Raw genomic sequence first — 20070 nt, 5'->3', positions numbered from 1 at the left:
CTCTTCGCGACATCTATTGGCGAATAATAATACTATTTTTCTTAATTGAGAGCAACACAAGATGGCGTTGTACAAAAAAAAATCGAGCAAAGCTCGGTCATCATCTAGTGATACTTTAAGACTTGTAGCGACCTACCCCTAACTTATATGTTGTTAAAGCTAAGGTATTTAATGCGCAAAAAGGTGGCATCTATTATGCGTAGAGTGTGAGGAAGCAGCAACAATATCTTGAGGGTATTAGCAGAAAGACTAGATGGACCAACCCTGGGTAGGCTCATCAAGTTGCTTGTCCTACATGCTGCTTGATGAGGCTGCCAGGGACTGAGTTACTAGATATAAATACTAACATAGTTCTTAAACTATTTGAAGTCGTCGTGGCCTAAAGGATAAGACGTCCGGTGCATACGTGTTGAGCGATGCACCTGTGTTCGAATCCCGGGCGGGTACCAATTTTTCTAATGAAATACGTACTCAACAAATGTTCACGATTGACTTCCACGGTGAAGGAATACCATCGTGTAATAAAAATCAAATCCGCAAAATTATAATTTGCGTACTTACTGGTGGTAGGACCTCTTGTGAGTCCGCGCGGGTAGGTACCAACACCGTATCTATTTTTGCCGTGAAGCAGTAATGCGTTTCGGTTTGAAGGGTGGGGCAGCCGTTGTGAATATACTGAGACCTTAGAACTGATATCTCAAGGTGGGTGGCGCATTTACGTCGTATCTGTCTATTGGCTCCAGTAACCACTTCACACCAGGTGAGCACGTCCACCTATCTAAGCATTACAAAACAAAGGAATACTAACACACTATGAGATTATGTCTTGAAATAAAAGATTTTTATTTATTTATTTATTTATTTATTTACTAGCTGACTCGGCAGACTTCGCAGTGCCTCAATCGATAAATAACAGACCTACACTTTTGTATAAAATAAACTTAAAACAAACAAAAAAAATCCGTTCGACGGGGGAAACCTCAAAGGAAAAAAAAAGTTTTTTATTTAATTCTGAGCATTCTCATATTTATGTACCTTTTAAACCTTCTCTGGACTTCCACAAATAATTCAAGACCAAAATTAGCCAAATCGGTCCAGCCGTTCTCGAGTTTTAGCGAGACTAACGAACAGCAATTCATTTTTATATATAGATAGATAGATAATTCATAACAACTTCTTATCAAATGGCACCAGCTTTATTACAGGTGTGTACTGTGAGGAACTAGATATGATGATGAAGAAGCTAGCGGATGTTTGACCAGTCTTGGTTGGTCCCTGGTCCCTGCTGCTCCTACACGACAACGCTCGACCTCATGCGGCTCAACAGACATCGCGGCAAAGTGATTGCACTTTCATTACAGTTAACTGATGTAGTCGTAAGTTAAAAATAAAGCAAGTCAAGTTGTAAAAAAAAAATTATAGTCTGAACTGTTCGAAATGTAATGTTTAGTTTATGTAGGAGACCGTTTGAAACATAGGTTATACACATAAATTAGTTATAGATAAGCAACTCAAGCACTCAACAAAAATGTTTACGGGCGTCGCCCACTAGACGTCCTCGCTTCGATTAGTTTTTTATTGCTCCTGTAGATGGCAGTAACATATTACTTATCCTATATTCTATTTTAAAATGACGGATTTTGTAAATTTTCATAAACCACAAATTGATAAAATCTAGTCAATTTATCTGTAACAAATAAAGACTTGTATGATTTTTATTTTGTTTATTTTCTGTGTTTAATTATACAATAATTAAATACCTTAGCTTTAACATCATATAAGTTAGGGGTCCCTCGCTACAAGATGTCGCTAGTTCCTATACTAAAAATATTTGTCTTAAAGTATCATAGTTCCAGGGCCCTGATTTGAAATGAAGCCGCATTCGCGATCTGCTTAACCTTTGAACGTTTAAGCGAATCTCCGAAAACTAAGTAAGCTAATTCTGTAGATCCCAGCAATTGAATAATATAGTTTCGCATTTATATCAAACCATCTAAAATAAAAAGTATTTGATCTTAAATCACTAATATTATTAAAATTCATTAAGAATATTTTTTCACAAAGAATTTATTAAAAAAAAGTTTTTTTTTATATATATTCTAACATTTAGTAGGCGCCACCACATCCACATCCATTGCCGGCGTAGCCTCCGTAGCCGAGTCCGTAACCAGATCCGTAACCGAGTCCACCGGCGTAGCCGATACCGGCGCGATCTTCAGCGGTGATCCCAACGGCGCCATTACCGCAGCCGTAGTTAATACCACCAAGACCACCAGTAGGGAACTCGCCGGTGACGACTGCAGTACCCAGGAGTGGCAGATTACCGCAGACACCGACAGTTCCCTCGTAAGAGTTCTCAGAGGCTACACCTAGACTAGTAGGAGCGGCAGAGGAGCTGACGACGTTGAGACACCCTCCATTGGAAGCTCCTAGAGCTCCAGCAGCGCCGATATCGTTACCGACATAGCCGTTGTAGCCGATACCACCGTAGCCCAAAGCGTTGCCAACGCCTCCACAACCACAGCCACCGACGCGACTCAGATACTGACCCACAGCAGACTGTGAACAAAAACAAAACAGTGTTTTTAATCAGATTCGGATGAACTTGTGTTATGAAATTATATTTAATTGTACTATTCCTTTCTCGTCATCCGCAGTTGCAGTCTCCTTCAACATCTCTTGTTATCTCTATCTTATTATACTATATATACCTAACCCTTATATTGATCATTAGCGGTAGCACCGTCCCGCTTCTGCCAAGAAGCAATCATCGGGAATTTTCATTTCTTCGATGGCTTACCTTCGGAATACTTTGCTTTGTGATCGGCTTTAAATATATCTGGTCAGTCTTTTTCAAAAATTGTCACCGATGTCTGTCATTGAATTTACACATCATCTCCCGTCAGCGCGTAGTTAGAATATCTCCTTAGAGTACCAGAGAATAGGTACGGAAAGAAACGCATCGAAAAATCCTAAGTTGACGACGTCGCATGCGATGATGCGTTCCGATTTCTAAGTGAGTTAGGTATTTGTGAGGTCCAGTTAAGCTGATAGTGGTGATAGAGCAAAGACTACGTGGTCAGATTCTCATTTGTCAAAACCGATAACATTACTCACGGGCATGCCTGAAGCACTAAAGGCTGCTGAAGCTAGAGAGAACAGTTTTGCAACGAGTGACCATAGAGTCTTCAGATTAGAGACGGCCTTCAAAAATTAAGATACCCACTCGGAAGAAGAACGTTAACTGGGCTTTTAATTTTATTGCCCTTGTAGGCAGACGAGCATACGGGCCCGCCTGGTGGTGAGTGGCTAACGTCGCCCATGGACTTCAGCAATGGCACGGGCAGAGCCAAAGCGCTGTTTGCCGTTAATTACTCTCCATGAACCTCGTTTGAAGAAAGGTTAAAGACATTTTCTTTTGGACTCACAGAAACTAATCTAATTTATAGTATTTATAGTAACTAATTTAATCCTAGCTTGTGAAAACTTCCTTTTATTAAATTTTTTTTTTTTTAAGCTGCCCTCAGGTTGTTATTACTGTGTGCTTATTATGTTTTGTATTCATGTACATGTTTTGTATTCGGGTTCACCGTTTAATTTGATTTTTGTTTTGTTTTTTTCTTAAATTTTTGGTTTTGTTTTCGGGTTCACCATTTAATTTGATTTTTATTTTGTTTTTTTCTTAAATTTTTATAATTTACTAATTTTACTAATTTATACCATATTCTGAGTATGTACACACGTACGGAGTCTTCATTCCCGCAAAGAACCAAAGGGAAACGGGGGTGACTGAAAATCAGCGCTGTTCAATTTATCAACCTTGAACAGCAATAGCTGAGCCACCTCCTTTTGCCTTTTTCTCTTTTTTTTGCTTTTCTTTTTTTTTGTATTTCATTTTATGATGTGAAAGGCAATAAATGATCTTTATTATTATTATTATTTATTACATACCTGATGAAGGAGTGCTAAAGCACATACGAGGAGAGCGTTAGTTGTCATTTTGAAGCGTGCGAGAGCCAATTGATTGAACTATAATTGTATTAACTAGTCGACTACTTTTATACAAGACCGCATTCTATTTTATCAGCGTTGCTAAATTGGAATTTTCATTTCCACTGTACGAACGGAATGCATGTTTCTTATCTATTATATTATATCTATTACGTGAATTCTTTACGGCAATAAGCAAAATTTGGACTGTCTTTTAAGCAAACTGCGCGTAAAGGAATTTGAGAAACTCAATTCGACTAGAGGTCCCGCAGTAGTCGAAATTCGATTATAATTAATTGGAATTGTAAGTTTGTACACTATTATGATTGTATTTTATACTTCTATAATCACAAATTTCGTCAAAACTACACTATAAAAAATATTAACAAAGACAAACAATATTTAATCTATTCTCAATTTGACAACAGACGTCAAGAACAAAAGTTTGACAATAAATAGTATTCATGCGTGTGTGCGTCAAATACACGGTATGTAGTGTGTGTAATGTTTTCTTTATTGATTTAATGTATCTTTTATGCATTATTTAAAAAAAATATTAGCATTGTGCACTTCTTCTCTATATTCTCTATAAGTGTGGAAAATTTCATACTCCTCCGTCCGCGCAATTTTCGTAAAAAGGGATACAAAGTTTTTGCTTCACGTATTAATATATAGATTCCTGTAAATATGAGGTAGAAATTTTATTTCTTCAAATGTAAGAAATATTGGTTACTTAATTATCTTATCTGATCATATGGTACATTGAGTGACCAACACTTCAAACTAGACACGACCTTTATCTATGAAGATAACGAGTGAGAAGAAGATATGATATCTTCTTCTCACTCGTTATCTTACTCTACAGATTCTGACCTGAATATATCATGAAAAAATCCATAATTTAAAAACTTCAGTGAAGTCCGTTGACAACGGTAGGCAGCGGCTTGGCTCTGCTCCTGGCATTGCTGAAGTCCATGGGCAACGGTAACCACTCACCATCAGGTGGGCCGTATGCTCGTCCGCCTACAAGAGCAATAAAAAAAAAATTTGGCTGAATGTCAAAAAATATTCACCTGTTAAACCCACGGCACAATAACAAAAACCATCTTTGAAAGGTCAACCTTAAATTAACAGATTTAAGCTTCACAGACACACACACACACACACACGCACACGCACGCACGAACACACACACGCACGCACGCACGCACGCACGCACACACATCAGACACAAAACCATTTATGTAATATATTATTATGGTCGATTAGGGTTTATGGTATTACACCAGATACTGTTCCAGCAACAACGGTGCTTTTAGGTACCTCAAGCACCCTTGCGACGAGTTTCTCGCCGGATCTTCTCAGTGGTTCGCGTTTCCGATCCGGTGGTAGATTCTGCGAAGCACTGCTCTTGCTAGGGTTAGTGTTAACAACGTCGTCAGGTTTGAGCCCCGTAAGCTCACCTACTTGTTAGGTTACGTTGACATAGCCTCTCAAGACTTACGGCTCAGGTAGGAAAAAAAAACTCCCAGCAACATTGCAAAGTATTAAAACGAATCGGATATTTCATGGACGAAAGCATCGAAAGTGAGCAACAAGAATTTTTATTATTATTAATGTACAAGTCTTCGAACTGCGAGCAAATCAGGCCCTTGCAAATCGATGTTACTACATATCGGCCCAGGTTCCCAATACGTAACTCGCCTTTACCAAATCACTATCAGTTGCAAAAATATTAATAATGTCATCGCTTTATCAGAACCATGTCGATATCAGGCTTTTACATAATTTTTAAATTGCACAATTCGAGTTCTATAACAATTTTCGTTCGTATATAAACTGGGCCATTTCCTTTTTGGTATCATTCGCAAATTATTCGCCTTTGTTAGTTGAATACGAGATTTTTGAAATGGCCGCCAAAGTTTTACTGGTTTTTTGCGCACAGGTCTTTTTCGTTCAGGTAAATTGCTTTTGCAATAGTTCAAGTAATGTGATATGTTCACCAATAAATTTGATAGACCTCTTAACTTAGGGTATTCATCTACACAGCGGCCTGTGGCTAATTATATGGCGCGAATTATTGTAAAATAAACCCGTCCAGACTTGTATTAATGCTCTGTCTATTTTCTGTGAAGCAATTTTGTGTTCCTTCGTCATGTAGAACATGAGATTTTCTTCTCCTCCACTTTATTAGAGTAATAACCATCTTAAATGTAAAATTATAATATTTTCCAGGTGTCGTTATCCCAATGCATCGGTTATGATGCGTACCCAGGCCCTATAGGAGCTTGGGGCTATGACGGATTAGGTCCCATCGACGGCTACGGATTCGGGCCATACGATGGTGTCGGCGCGCCCTGGTCTGGTGGCTGTGGAGGTCTCAACCCCGCTAACTTAGCAGCATCATACGGCGGCGGACTAGCCGTCACCAGCATATCACCAATAGCACCAACCGGAATCACGGTAAACTCCGAGAATGTCATCGAAGGTACCGTTAATGTGTTTGGTCAGCTGCCGTTCTTGGGCGCTGTGGCCACCGATGGTACGTTTGGCACGAACGGTGTTGGTACTGTTCTGTATGGCTGCGGCGATGGTGCCATTGGCATCACGAATGAAGCTCCCATCGCTCCCGCCCCTGGTTACGGCCCAGGCTACGGGCCTGGATACGCAGGAGGCTACGGATGGAATGAGTTCAACGCTCCCGGACCGTACGGATGCGGATGCGGTCTCTATTAATCCTATTTCATTTATTTAGTAATAACTTTATTTGTTGAATTTGCATTTGTGTTTTTGTTGGTAAATAAATGTATTACGTTTGTATCCTATTTTTTTAATGACCAATGATGTACATATAATTTAAAAATATATATAAATTATATCCACCTCTATTTGAGTCGTTTGTGAATACGTATATACCACAGCAGGGTATATACCACAGCAGCGTTGTTTGAATATTTCATCAGTCTACCTGCGATTGACCACTGCCTTTACATACTGGTAGGGGATATTGTAAGCCCGCATAGGCATCCAGCTTATTTATACCAGCCGGTGAGACCACAGAAACCTCTAAGGTGGGTCAAACTATAGACCAGCCTCTGAAGTTGGGTCAAAAAAAATTTAATTTTGAAGAACAAAACTTATAAACATCGGTGTTTTTCATTTAAATAAAATTAAATGTCTATTATTTCCTCCAGAATTCACTCCAGAAATTCAAAAAAGTTACATATCTGATTTTCCTTCTTTTTTGGTAGCTTAAGGGGCTATTCCTGCTACGCGACGGGTACAGACAAATAGATGAGTTCGCAGGCTCAGCCTGAGAGAAGTTGCTAACACTAGCCTAAGCAACAGCAGTACTTCGCAGAATCTAGCACCGGACCGGAATCGCAACCCAATGAGAAGACCCGGCGAGAAACTCAGTGGGCTGTGTCTATGAGCTAGTCGCCAAGCTCTTCATCATAATCGACGAGTTTGACGAGGACGGTGACCGGTGTTTGCGGTGAAAAGCTCCAAGAACGGACTCGAGGGATCCGACAAGAGATGTTTCGGGCGACAACAGCTTGACGTTGCCCCGTCGAATGGATAGGATAATTTTCTTTCTTCAGTAGATTGTTTTTATTGCCCTTGTAGACAGACGAGCATACGGCCCACCTGGTGGTGAGTGGTTTCCGTCGCCCGTGAACTTCAGTAAAGCCAGGGGCAGAGCCAAGCCGCTGCCTACCGCTTAATACTCCCCACAAGCCTCGTTTGAAGAAGGAAACATGGGCAACCTTCCACGTGGTCTGGTGCCTTCTACTTTCCCCTAATTTTGCACTCTATGTTGTCATATCCTCACCGGTAGACATGTTCAAAAAATAATAGTATGCGCCCACGTACGAGCGCGGACAGGCGCTGCTTAATGCCGAGTTCTTGAAGAATGGAGAAATTGGTGCGAAGATTCGTCCGTGAAATACCAAACATTCCTCTCCAGCACCACATCTCCAGATTTTTTTATTGCTTAGATGAGTAGACGAGTTCACAGTCCACCTGGTGTTAAGTGGCCCATAGACATCTACAACGTAACGCGCCACCAGTCTTGAGATATAAGTTCTAAGGTCTCAGTATAGTTACAATGACTACCCCACCCTTCAAACCGAAACGCATTACTTCATGGCAGAAATGGGCGGGGTGGTGGTGGTTGGTACCTACCCATCCGGACTCAGAAGAGGTTCTAACGCCAGTAATTATGCAAATTATAATTTTGCGGGTTTGCTCTCCATTACACGATGTTATGGCGGCGTTCGGCAAACTGCGTGGAGTTTTTTCATCGCACATACCACAGTGCCTGACAACGAAAGTTTTTAACCAGTGCGTCCTACCGGTAATGACTTACGGAGCCGAAACGTGGACACTCACAGTACGGTTGGTCCATCAGCTCAAAGTCGCTCAGCGAGCCATGGAAAGAGCCATGCTCGGAATTTCTCTGAAGGATAAAATCCGGAATGAGATTATTCGACAGAGAACTAAAGTCATCGACATAACTCAAAGAATCAGCAAGCTGAAGTGGCAGTGGGCGGGCCATATATGCCGTAAGACTGACGATCGCTGGAAAAGACGGGTTCTCGAGTGGAGGCCGCGCAGCGGAAGACGTAACGTGGGACACTCCCTGGCTAGATGGTGCGATGACCCCCGACGGTGGCCGGCAAGAAGTGGATGAGGAGAGCCGCAGACCGGGCTCCGTGGTGTGGATTAGGAGAGGCCTATGTCCAGCAGTGGACGACTGTGGGCTGTTAATGATGATGATGATGACACGATGTTATTCCTTCACCTTGGAAGCCAATCGTGAACATTTGTTAAGTATGTATTTTCATTAGAAAAATTGGTACCCGCCTGCGGGATTCGAACACCCGTGCATCGCTAGATACGAATGCACCAGACCTCTTATCCTTTAGGCCACGATGACTTCAAAATATATATTTAATTTCAATTATGTTCAAATATCTCGAATACTTCATGTTATTGGGCAACAAATGTACCAGCTTCAAGCCGAAACGCTTCTTTTTAGCAGTAATAGACTGAAAATTGGCCTACATTTACAACGTCACAATACATCCTACCACCAGTCAACCTAATGCTTAAAGATTCATTTGAGCTCAATTTATTTAGCATTGATTTTCTAAGTATTATTAAACAAATTTGCCTAATCTATAAACTAGTTTTGAATTCCTTTATTCCTTTTGCAGTCAGCACATATCTAACGCGATGTAGTTACCATCGGCCATGGATATTAGCAACGCCAGAAGCAAAGCCAACTTGTTATGCATAAACTCTAAGTCCCGCTTCAAAGTCGAATCACAAAGCCCTCCATAACCTAGAACCGAATGGTTTGGTGCGAGGCGATGTTAAGAGACCAGACGGTATGTCGATCTTCCAGGGAAGATGGGTCGGTCGCTCGTTTGGGATGCGACTTGTGTAGATACCATGGCACCGACACATCTTCTGGCGACTAATTCTAACGCTGGCAGCGCTGCTTCAACGGCTGAGGGCCTCAAACGGCGGAAATATGAAAATCCTTCTAAAGATTTAATTTTTGTTCCATTTGGGGTAGAAACTTTGGGCCCCTGGGGTCCATCTGCTAAAATTTTTTTAAGGACCTTAAAAAAAACTATTTGAAGCCTCGGGAGACCAGAAGGCCGGTACGTATTTTGCACAAAGAATTACCATTGCTGTCCAGCGTGGAAATGCTGCCAGCCTTTTGGGAACGCTGCCAACTGGCGGTGAGCTAACACAGATTTTCTATTTATAAGTAGCTTTAATTAAAACTAAAATTACGTTTTTACAATATACTTAAAGTAACTCCATAAATATATTGACAATAATGAACGCAACGAAATATTTTTTTAACAACATTTATTCAAAATAAAAATAATACACCTAACTAGTTACCGGCTTAATGGTACGGGCCAAAGCCGCATCCTGGTGTTCTATAGCCTACATCGTCGAAATTGTAAGGTATAGGCGCATAATCTAAGACAGCCGCAATCCCTGGTGCTTCATTGATGATCACCGCTGTATCGCCACACCCATACGCCACTTCTCCAGTGCCGGTGGTAGGAAACTCTCCAGACATAGCTATCGAACTAATAAACGGTAACTGTCCTACAACTTTCACAACACCTTCGATTACGTTCTCTGACAAAACCGATAAGCTGGCTTGAGGGAGTGTGGGTGGGGCAACCGATATTGGCAGTAGGCCGTTGTATCCTGCGGCTATGCCTGGTGGTGGAGCGATGATAGATGAAGCCAGTGGCCCGAATCCACAGCCAGGGTAGGGACCGTCCAGTGGGCCAAAACCGGTATCAAAAGGTGGGACGCCGCCAAACGGGAAGCAGTTAAAACTGTCGTCGAAAACTGGGTTGTAAGGGCCGATGCACATTACCACCTGAAACAAATAGGAATTAATCATTTAAAGCAAAAATCCAAAGCGTCGAAGTTTGTCAGTGAACGATAAGCAACCATGCAATTAGCCTCACTTTTGGGAATTCATGTCCTAATCGACATGTTGATTTGGTTAAAATAGTATATTAATTTTTTTTCCTGAATTTTGTATCAGTGAATCTGGAGCATAAAAATGGCATCTAATATTGGTGAAGCCCAAAAGGAAAATCTATGATTTAATTGAGTAAATAAAAATAATACGATTGGCTTCAAGATCGAGTATCCAACAGTAAAACGTAACGTTAAGATATTTTCAAACTGAACTTATAGAATTGATTGAATTTACGAGTATATGAATTCGAAAAACGCTTTTGGAATATGGCTGATATGAATAAAACTTGGAATGTGTTTAAAAATGAAGACATTAAAAAAAAACTCAATGCTTAAAACACAAAAATGTCGTTACAAGCATCATTTTAAGCAAAATGGAATCGGATACGACCATTTGCTTATTTGCATTGCTAACTATTTGTTACTCAGATAGTTTTGGCTGTTATAAATGAAATAAATCATAGTTTCTTCTTGTTATAAGTATGATTGTTAGATTCTTATGATGAAACGAAATGAAATGTGATGAAATGATGAGAAATAATGTGAAATACTGACTTAGAAAAGGGTATTAGTTAGAAATTTACGGGGGGGTCGAGAAGCTATGCCATATTATTATATATTCACACTTGTGCTCTGCCACATATGTTAAACAGTTATTAAACAGTTATTAATTACACGTTTACAAATTTAAAAAATTCACATATGTAGCTTTGGTGCTCGAATTTCTGCCACATAATCTAACCATAGTTTTATCAATAGAACGAATACCTACAAGTGACGTCATGTACTGTCATCAATGTTTTTTTTAAATTTATTGCTTAGATGGGTGGACGAGCTCACAGCCCACCTGGTGTTAAGTGGTTACTGGAGCCCATAGACATCCACAACGTAAATGCGCCACCCACCTTGAGATACAAGTTCTAAGGTCTCAAGTATAGTTACAACGGCTGCCCCACCCTTCAAACCGAAACGCATCACTGCTTCACGGCAGAAATAGGCAGGGTGGTGGTACCCACCCGCGCGGACTCACAAGAGGTCCTACCACCAGTAAAATATAACCAGTATAAGTTAACCTTAAAATTATTAGTTTTATATGGTGAGAGAGATGTAAAGAATTAACATATCACAAACATACTGATTGGATTTAGTTAAATCAACGTCCTTTACAACTACTTTGTAGATTGTTTTTTTTATCGATATCCCATTGCGCAGCTTTCAGAACCTACCTGTACAAATAAAGCTTGTAAGCTGAGGACAAATACAGCTTTCCCGTCCATTACGACTTCTTAAACTTTTGCCCGGCACAATAAAATCACCACAACACACATTTAATATTTATAGGTTCCTTATCGTGCCTCTGAAATATGTATTTATTAATTGCAATACTCGGTAATCGATATGTAATGAGCATTTGATAATAATTCATTGCAAATAATAATGATTTCGTTTTCTGGTAGATATTGAATTCGATATAAAGGATATTTATTCATTGAAGGCTAGTAGTACATTAGTGAAATCTAATCAGTATGTCGAGTTTCACGATATTTCTCTTCGTCGTTCAAGCGTGTTTGGTTCAAGTGAGTCGTATTTATTGATTTAATGCTAAATGCTTCAATCGCGAATTTGAATTTATTAATTTATTACAAACAAGACGAATTAGATTAGATGTAGATGAAAGAAATAGGTAACAAAAAGTCAAGCAAATGAACCACACCAATAAAAATTAGTATGCCACTTTTGTAGCCACTTTTATGGAAATCTTAGAAACTAATAGTGTTTTTATTATGTTGGGAAATCATCGCCATCTAGTTTGGCGCTAAGCTGACGTGTCACTCTTGTTATAAAAGAATTAATTGGGACATCAACTTCTTCTTCTCCTTCTGAGTCGGTTTCTTCATTGTTGAAAGTCGTGTCTAGTTTGAAGTGTTGATCCTTTGATGCACTATCCTTCCCCACGTCTTCCTGTACTCCGCAGTCTTTATAACCTCGGTCATTATCTATTATAGTAACCTGTCAAATGTGTTGAAAAATACAATTTGCTTTATCCCAATCTGTTTTTAATAGTGCTCTTCTGGAAATACGGCAACTTCTAGTTTGGATACTGTACTGCAAATGTTAGGAGTTTTATTGCACTACTGGAGTCAATTTTTAGCCAGAGTGTGTTGGCTACTATGCCTATAATCCTAGATGTTCGCTTGTACGTTAGTTGCACGTTGTGTCTATACTTGAGACCTTAGAACTTATATCTCAAGTGGGTGGCGCATTTACGTCGTAGATGTCTATGGGCTCCAGTAACTACTTTTTTTTATATTGCCTTTGTAGGCAGACGGCCCACCTGATGGTAAGTGGTTACCGTCGCCCATGGACTTCAGCAATGCCAGGGGCAGAGCCAAGCCGCTGCCTACCGCTACTTAACACCAGGTAGGCTCTGAGCTCGTCCACCCATCTAAGCAATAAAATTAAAAAAGGGTTTAGGAAATCATGTTTACTAATTCGCGCTTTCACAGTCTTCCGTATCATTTGTTGTTCACTTATGTTTGTCGCTACATTGTCTGTCTACCTGGTTTTAGGTCGTTACCGGCTAGCCCAAGGAGTTATCTAAAATATTATAGGTACTTATTTGGTGGGCTCATTTGGTCATCACCAAAGTTTTATAAATTCCTTTCGCTCTTACACTCACTCATGCTCAGACTCATTACACACAGAGGGTACATTGATACACTGATTTCAATGTTTTTTGTTAATTGTAATGTTTTAAGCTCACATATTGTCACTATTATGTATTTCAGATTATTTTTTGTCTAGTACATAATTTTCTATTTTTGTGTATCTGAAGTAAAGCTGTTTTATTCTTTGTAAGAGGAACACTGCTGCTTGAGATATACAGGTTTTATGACCTAATTCAAGCACAGATGCAAATTATGATCGTGTGTCTACTTCTATGTTAACAATAAATAAATAAAATATCGGTCGTCTGTAAAGTCGGTTTACTGACGATAGTTGAACGTGACAACGTCATAAGAAAATACTGATGGAATGGTTTCATTTTTCAAAAGAATTTTTTAATTTTATTTGTTTGGTAGATATTTTGTATGGATATAGAGAAGGAGGTAAATGGAAATCACTATTGAATTGATCAAGTTACATTTATTTGTATGCATAAATACAATTCATCGCTCACTCAAGTAGGAGAGAGACAGATGTCGAACGCTGCCGAACGCGGAGGCCGATTGTGCCTCTTTCGCTCGTTGCGCGCTCTCGCTTGCACTTCAAGCCTTAAATGGAACGCCTCAGAGCGAGGTAACGCCACATGAGTCATGTTTTTTCGTGCGTGCAGCCAGCTCCATAGAATTATAAGACGTTGTCACGTAAATAAAAATAATTTTAATAAATAAGTCAAAGGTTCAGGAACTTTTGTCAGGAACTATTATCACTATTGTGTTTAAGTTATTAACAGTGATTTTGTTTTTCCATGACAGAATGCTTTGTGCCAATGCTATGGCGGCTACAATCCTGGCCCGATTGTAAACGGATACAGTGGTCCCATCGGCGGTCCTGGGTACGGTCCTCCCGGCTGTGGGGGCTATGGCGGTACCGGAGTCGGTACCGTGGCGATTGCTGGCGAGCTGCCGGTTGGCGGTACCACGGTCGTGTCGGGACAAGTACCAGTGGTCGGCTGTGTCGAGTTCGAGGGTCCGGCTTGTGCGGCGGGATCTGTGACGATCAGCGGAAACTGCGTCTGCAGTTGCGGGGTGCCAGGGCCGATTCTGTACTAATTTAGGTTTATCCAAAGCTTGAGAACACTTCTCTAGCCTATAATTCTAAACGTAACGCCTCAGAGGTATACTTGTCTTTGTCACACTCAGTTAAGTTTTCACGCGATCGAAAGAGAAAAAAACTGAAAGTGTCATTGAGTAGACTGTGTTTTCAATTGTGTTATCTAATTTTAATGTTTTAAATAAATGTTTGTTAGTTACACCCTGTTTTTATTATTACATTCCAGCTCCATTTTTTTTATGAATTTAACCGAACTTATGCGATTTAATATCGCCTTTATTAAATGAAATGTATAGGTTTAGAAGTCAATTTTTCTCCTACCTACGCCGAAAGTTCGGTTTTCCTCCCGCTGTACAGGGAAGAAAGTCTAACTTTTCCTCCCGCTGTACAGGTAAGAAAGTGTAACTTTTCCTCCCTGGATACTGACAAGTGCGCATGCGCGTTAGTGTCTACGTCTGCTCTCACGCACCTAAAATTCTCCGCCATTGTTGTGCTCGGGTAATTTGAAATATTGTGTTTAGTGTAAAAGTGAAATAAACAAAATGCAATAAAATTTAATAGTGAAGTATTAAACAAAGATGAGTTCATCAGACAGTTCTTATTCAATCAGTAGTAGTTTGTTTAAAAATAAAAAAAACAGTTAAATTGTTTTTTTATGAGTATGGGGGCTCCGCCCCCCTAACCCCTGCCAGGGCTTCACCCCTGGACCCCGGCTCGGTACTCCACGAACTTTCGGTCTGGTAAAAAAAAAAAAAAAAAAAAAAAAAGGAGAAAAAATAGTATGTGCACCGCGGGAAAAAAGTAGGACATCTCATCCCGCGTGTTTGCAATTTTACACGCGGGAGGGAATGTACTACTTTTCTCCCTTGGTGCACAATGTACTATTTATAGAGAAACTGATGGTAGTTAGAATAGTATCAAATGTCGACAAATAATACCTTAGTCGTTTTTGACCAGAGGAACTATGAACTATTCTCGAAGCGTCGAAAACAATGGATTTTCAATGAAAGAACATTAGATTAAACTATTAAAATACTTTTAATTACGTCTTCATTGATTTTTCGAAAAAAAAAACATGAGTTTTCAACGTTTATAATAACCGATAAAGAATGTAACTGTAATAAAAAAGCATGAATGATTTTCACAAGAAAAATATTATGGTTCATCTCAATTCTGTTAGGACAACTTCTTTTTTTTTTTCTTCCTTTGCTAAAATACGGGTAGTATAATTCAATAGCAATAATACACCTTTGATTCTAAATATAGTTCCTGCAAACCCTATCTAATTATTATTTTTCCTATTAATTGATAGTAGCTCTAACCTGGGACGTTGCTAGCACTGGCCCTAGCAAGAGCAGTGCTTCGCAGAATCTACCACCGGATCGGAAACGCGACCCACTGAGAAGATCCGGCTAGAAACTCAGTGGCTGTCTGAGGGTTAGTTTGCTCGCCGATCGCTTCGCCGCAAGTGATAGATTCAATGAGAACTGTGACTGGCGCTTGAGGTACCTAAAAGTATCGATAGTGGATCGGGAGGATCGCTAATGACGTGTTTAGTGTGACGCTTACGTCAGCCAATATCTACACCTATCAATAAAATTGGAATGTCTGTTTGTAATATTGAAATAACCGCTTTTTACTACATGCATATGAATATTTATACGGTACATACACCAAAATAATATTTTTTACAATTTTTGTCGGTCTGTCTGTCTGTTTGTTCCAGCTAATCTCTGGAACGGCTGGACCGATTTTGACGGAACTTTCACTGATAGGTAGCTGATGATATAAGGAGTAATATAGGCTTTTTTAGACTAGCTTTGCCCCGTGGCGTCACCCGCGGTACGACAATAACCGCGGGTAGCATCGCGAGACTCAGCTAGTGTATAATAAAATAAAATTATATTTTTTACAATTTTTGTCGGTCTGTCTGTTTGTCTGTCTATCTGTTTGTTCCGGCTAAACTCTGGAACGGCTGGACCGATTTTGACGAGACTTTCACTAATAGGTAGCTGATGATATAAGGAGTAACTTCGGAAACTTTTTTTAGACTAGCTTCGCCCCGCGGCCTCACTCGCGTTACGGCAATAACCGCGGGTAGCATTGCGGGTTTCAGCTATCTAATATAAAATGGAAATATTTATTTTAAATGGTCCTACAAAAAGTCTGCGACAGAATCGACGATCTGTCTTTTATGTGAAGTCATTATCGCCAAAATAGGACCATGAAGAGGAAAGATTAGATTTGTTATTTTGTTACATTCTTTTTTTATTGTTTGTTACTTCCAGGTTTGTATAAAAGAAAATTCAATAAGATCATTAATAAGCTGCGGTTGCCGAAGCGAAGCAAGGCCGGGTCGCTAATCAATACTATAATATTATTATAAAGATGAAAGATTTGTGTGTGTGTGTGTGTTTTTTTTTTTAATTGCTTAGATGGGTGAACGACCTCACAGCCCACCTGGTGTTAAGTGGTTACTGGAGCCCATAGACATCTGCAACGAAATGCGCCACCCACCTTGAGATATAAGTTCTAAGGTCTCAAGTGTAGTTACAACGGCTGCCACACCCTTCAAACCGAAACGCATTACTGCTTCACGGTAGACATAGGCAGGGCGGTGGGTACCTAGCCGCGCGGACTGACAAGAGGTCCTACCACCAGTAATAAAATGTATGAGAGTATGTCTGTTTGTATTGAATAGGCTCCGAAACGACTGAACCGATTTGAAAAATTATTGCACTGTTTGGAAGCTACGCTATTTCCAAGTGACATGAGCTATAATCTTTTTTGAAAAAAATTAGGGACCGTTACTAAAACTCCAATAATGTAACCCAAAGTGTAAGAAAATTACCTAAAATATTCTTTACATCGCGTGCCCTGCGAAAACTATTGACGGTAGAATAAAATAATGTACTATGGCTTTGTAGAACACATTATTATTTACAAAAAGTGTTGCGACAGCACATGTCTAACTATTATAGTTATGCCGCAATAAGTGTTATTTTATTTAAAAAAATAAAACAACGTCAAATATCGTTGAAATTTTTGTTAAAAACCCGATCGAAGTCGGAGCGGGCCGCTAGTTTGACTCAAACATAAATAAAATAGAAAGAAAGAAAGAGGTACATTCTACAAAAGATTTATTACACACAAAAGGTAACAATTAACAATTAATTATTTAATAAATTCCACCACATCCACAGGGTCCTTTATAGCCAACTCCCGGCCATCCGCCATAGCCGACAGGACCGGGAGCGGAAATAGGGGCTTCGGAAACTATGCCAATAGCGCCATCACCGCAGCCGTACACCACAGCCCCAAGTCCAGCAGTGGGGAACGCGCCATCAGTAGCCACCGCACCCAGGAACGGCAGCTGTCCCACCACAGAGACGGTACCTTCGATAGAATTCTCAGAGGTAACCGTCAGACCAGTGGGAGTGATCGGTGAATTGCTCGTAACAGCCAGGCCTCCGCCGCATGATGCGGCCAAACTGCCAGGAGTGATGAACCCTGATGAATATGGTGCGCCGTAGACCGAACCATCGAACGGGCCAATAGGGTCGTAAGGTCCCCAACCAGGGCCATACGGGCCCAGTCCTCCCAATAGGGGATCACGGCCAAGGCATTGACTGAAGGCAGTCTGAAAATGGCAAATAAAACTATTAAATCTATAGTAACATGTTCTGACTCCTCAAAATCCAGGTCCACGACTCTTGTCAGAAGCAGGGATTTTAAATACTCTTTTATGAGATACATAACGACTGAGACATTTCGATCATCAGACAAAGCAGCACCACAAGTCGGATGACGCAACAGAATTGGCATGAAATATATCAATCAGTGCAGATTGTCAATTATTTTACATTTCATAAAAGTAGTGTAGTAATAAAACACCTTTGACTCAAAAAATTGTTGCTAATTTTTTTAAGCAATCACGCCACGTCAACCTGTCCCGTGCTAAGTTCGTAAAGAACTTGTGTTACAGGTACCAGATAAGGGAAATAAATGTAAGATTTTTATTGTACACATACATATATTTCATATATATGCATAATAACCCTGCAAAATACATTTTATATTTATCATACAAATATCTTCGCTGGGTGGGATTCGAACCCGCGACCCCCTTGTGTAGTGTTACCACTACACCAGACGGCTGTTAAATTGCTATAAACCGTATTTAATTATTTTTCCTACTTATTGATAGTAATCTCAAGGGTTATGCTATCATCACCGAATGTGTACGTCAGGTCACGGGGCTCATTCCGGAGCCCCATTTCAGGATTCTGCTGAACCAATCGTGAAATCGGTGAGAATTCTCAAATAGACAAAGTATCTTAAGGATGTATAAGGCGTAAACAGAACTTTTTTAATTGCAATCTATTACATAGCTGATTAAATCTCACAAACAAAATCAAACGTTTTTTATCCAATGGATACGTAACAAGAAACTATGGAGTTGCCATAAAATGTGTAACAAAATTATTAATTTTTCGCGTTTTAATTATAATAGTTGCAGTTTTTTTATAAGCCTTGAACCAAAATCAGTTTATACTCAATTTTAGCGAGAATTACATGCTTGATTGTCCAGAGTTTTGTCTAGTATATTATAGTCGTCGTGGCCTAACGTGGATAAGACGTCTGGTGCATACGTGTTGAGGCGATGCACCGATGTTCGAATCTCAGGCGGGTACCAATTTTCCTAATGAAATACGTACTCAACAAATGTTCACGATTGACTTCCACGGTGAAGGAATAACATCGTGTAATAAAAATCAAACCCGCAAAATTATAATTTGCGTAATTACTGGTGGTAGGACCTCTTGTGAGTCCGCGCGGGTATGTACCACCACCCTGCCTATTTTTCTGCCGTGAAGCAGTAATGCGTTTCGGTTTGAAGGGTGGGGCAGCCGTTGTAACTATACTTGAGACCTTACAACTTATATCTCAAGGTGGGTGACGCATTTACGTTGTAGATGTCTATGGGCTCCAGTAACCACTTAACATCAGGTGGGCTGTGAGCTCGTCTACTCACCTAAGCAATAAAAAAGTCCTTACCTGAACTAATAGTACTTGAAAGCAAACGAGGAGCACAATATTGGTGGCCATTTTATCTTCTGGTGATTGTATTACGGACCGTGTTCCTCCAGTTGTGTGATCAAAAACAATTATAAATATTGTTTTTATAACAAATATTATCTGCCGCCGACGTAATCGACTGTGAAATTAGAATGTGTTGGGTGTTGCGTAAAATGATAATTTAAATTTGAACTGTGATATAATCTATATCGACGCTTGAAAGGCAAACGTGACTAAGCGACAATGCGTGAACTTTACAGTAGACTAATTTAAAGTTGAAATACCTGAAAACAAATTATATTTTAACGAATCTTAAACTGTAGGATTGAAATTATTTTAATAGATCTAGAAATATATATTTTTTTCGCATCGAATATGGTTATTGCCTATCATTTATGTATAAAGCAGCTATTGTCGCTTAGTCATGTTTGCCTTTCAAGCGTCGATATATTAATACGTGAAGCAAAAACTTTATATCCGTTTTTACGAAAATTGCGTAGACGGAGGAGTATGACATTTCTCACACTTATAGAGGATGTAGAGAAGGAGTGCAAAATGCTAATATTTTTTTTAAATAATGCATAAAAAATACATTAAATCACTAAAGAAAACATTACACACACTACATACCATGTATTTGACGCACACACGCATGCATACTATTTGTTCAATGTCAAATTTTTCTTATTGCTTAAAGTC

General features: G+C 39.7%; 5 protein-coding genes across 6 annotated transcripts; 2 read left to right on the top strand and 3 right to left on the bottom strand.

The window, feature by feature from the left end:
* Positions 1 to 2049: 2049 nt before the first annotated feature.
* Positions 2050 to 4208, bottom strand: LOC101739985 (chorion class B protein M3A5-like). Its single transcript, XM_004933180.4, has 2 exons — positions 3952 to 4208; positions 2050 to 2559 (listed from the first exon to the last, which is right to left on the bottom strand). Exons 1-2 carry the CDS (start codon positions 3997 to 3999, stop codon positions 2107 to 2109), a joined length of 501 nt encoding a protein of 166 aa, XP_004933237.1. The 5' UTR covers positions 4000 to 4208; the 3' UTR covers positions 2050 to 2106.
* A 1643-nt stretch (positions 4209 to 5851) lies between these two features.
* LOC101739848 (chorion class CB protein M5H4-like) lies at positions 5852 to 6810 on the top strand. Its single transcript, XM_004933179.4, has 2 exons — positions 5852 to 5950; positions 6226 to 6810. The coding sequence occupies exons 1-2, from the start codon at positions 5900 to 5902 to the stop codon at positions 6724 to 6726; spliced, it is 552 nt and encodes a 183-aa protein (XP_004933236.1). The 5' UTR covers positions 5852 to 5899; the 3' UTR covers positions 6727 to 6810.
* A 2948-nt stretch (positions 6811 to 9758) lies between these two features.
* LOC101739706 (chorion class B protein PC10) lies at positions 9759 to 11825 on the bottom strand. Its single transcript, XM_004933178.5, has 2 exons — positions 11742 to 11825; positions 9759 to 10408 (listed from the first exon to the last, which is right to left on the bottom strand). Exons 1-2 carry the CDS (start codon positions 11790 to 11792, stop codon positions 9917 to 9919), a joined length of 543 nt encoding a protein of 180 aa, XP_004933235.1. The 5' UTR covers positions 11793 to 11825; the 3' UTR covers positions 9759 to 9916.
* Positions 11826 to 12013: 188 nt separating this feature from the next.
* LOC101739564 (chorion class CA protein ERA.1-like) lies at positions 12014 to 14491 on the top strand. The gene is made up of 2 exons (XM_004933177.2): positions 12014 to 12092; positions 13995 to 14491. Exons 1-2 carry the CDS (start codon positions 12042 to 12044, stop codon positions 14289 to 14291), a joined length of 348 nt encoding a protein of 115 aa, XP_004933234.1. The 5' UTR covers positions 12014 to 12041; the 3' UTR covers positions 14292 to 14491.
* Positions 14492 to 17415: 2924 nt separating this feature from the next.
* On the bottom strand, positions 17416 to 20068 carry LOC101742372 (chorion class CB protein M5H4-like). 2 transcript variants are annotated; one of them, XM_062673266.1, is made up of 3 exons: positions 20002 to 20068; positions 19351 to 19510; positions 17416 to 17932 (listed from the first exon to the last, which is right to left on the bottom strand). In XM_062673266.1, exons 2-3 carry the CDS (start codon positions 19399 to 19401, stop codon positions 17471 to 17473), a joined length of 513 nt encoding a protein of 170 aa, XP_062529250.1. In that variant the 5' UTR covers positions 19402 to 19510; positions 20002 to 20068; the 3' UTR covers positions 17416 to 17470. The 2 variants fall into 2 exon arrangements, with proteins under 2 accessions (XP_062529250.1, XP_037871975.1); XM_038016047.1 differs by lacking the exon at positions 20002 to 20068 and adding an exon at positions 19896 to 19999.
* Between the last annotated feature and the right edge of the window lie 2 nt (positions 20069 to 20070).

The sequence above is a fragment of the Bombyx mori genome, chromosome 2 (genome assembly GCF_030269925.1).
Source record: "Bombyx mori chromosome 2, ASM3026992v2".
NCBI classification, from domain to species: domain Eukaryota; kingdom Metazoa; phylum Arthropoda; class Insecta; order Lepidoptera; family Bombycidae; genus Bombyx; species Bombyx mori.
This window is presented reverse-complemented; position numbering and strand designations above follow the sequence as displayed.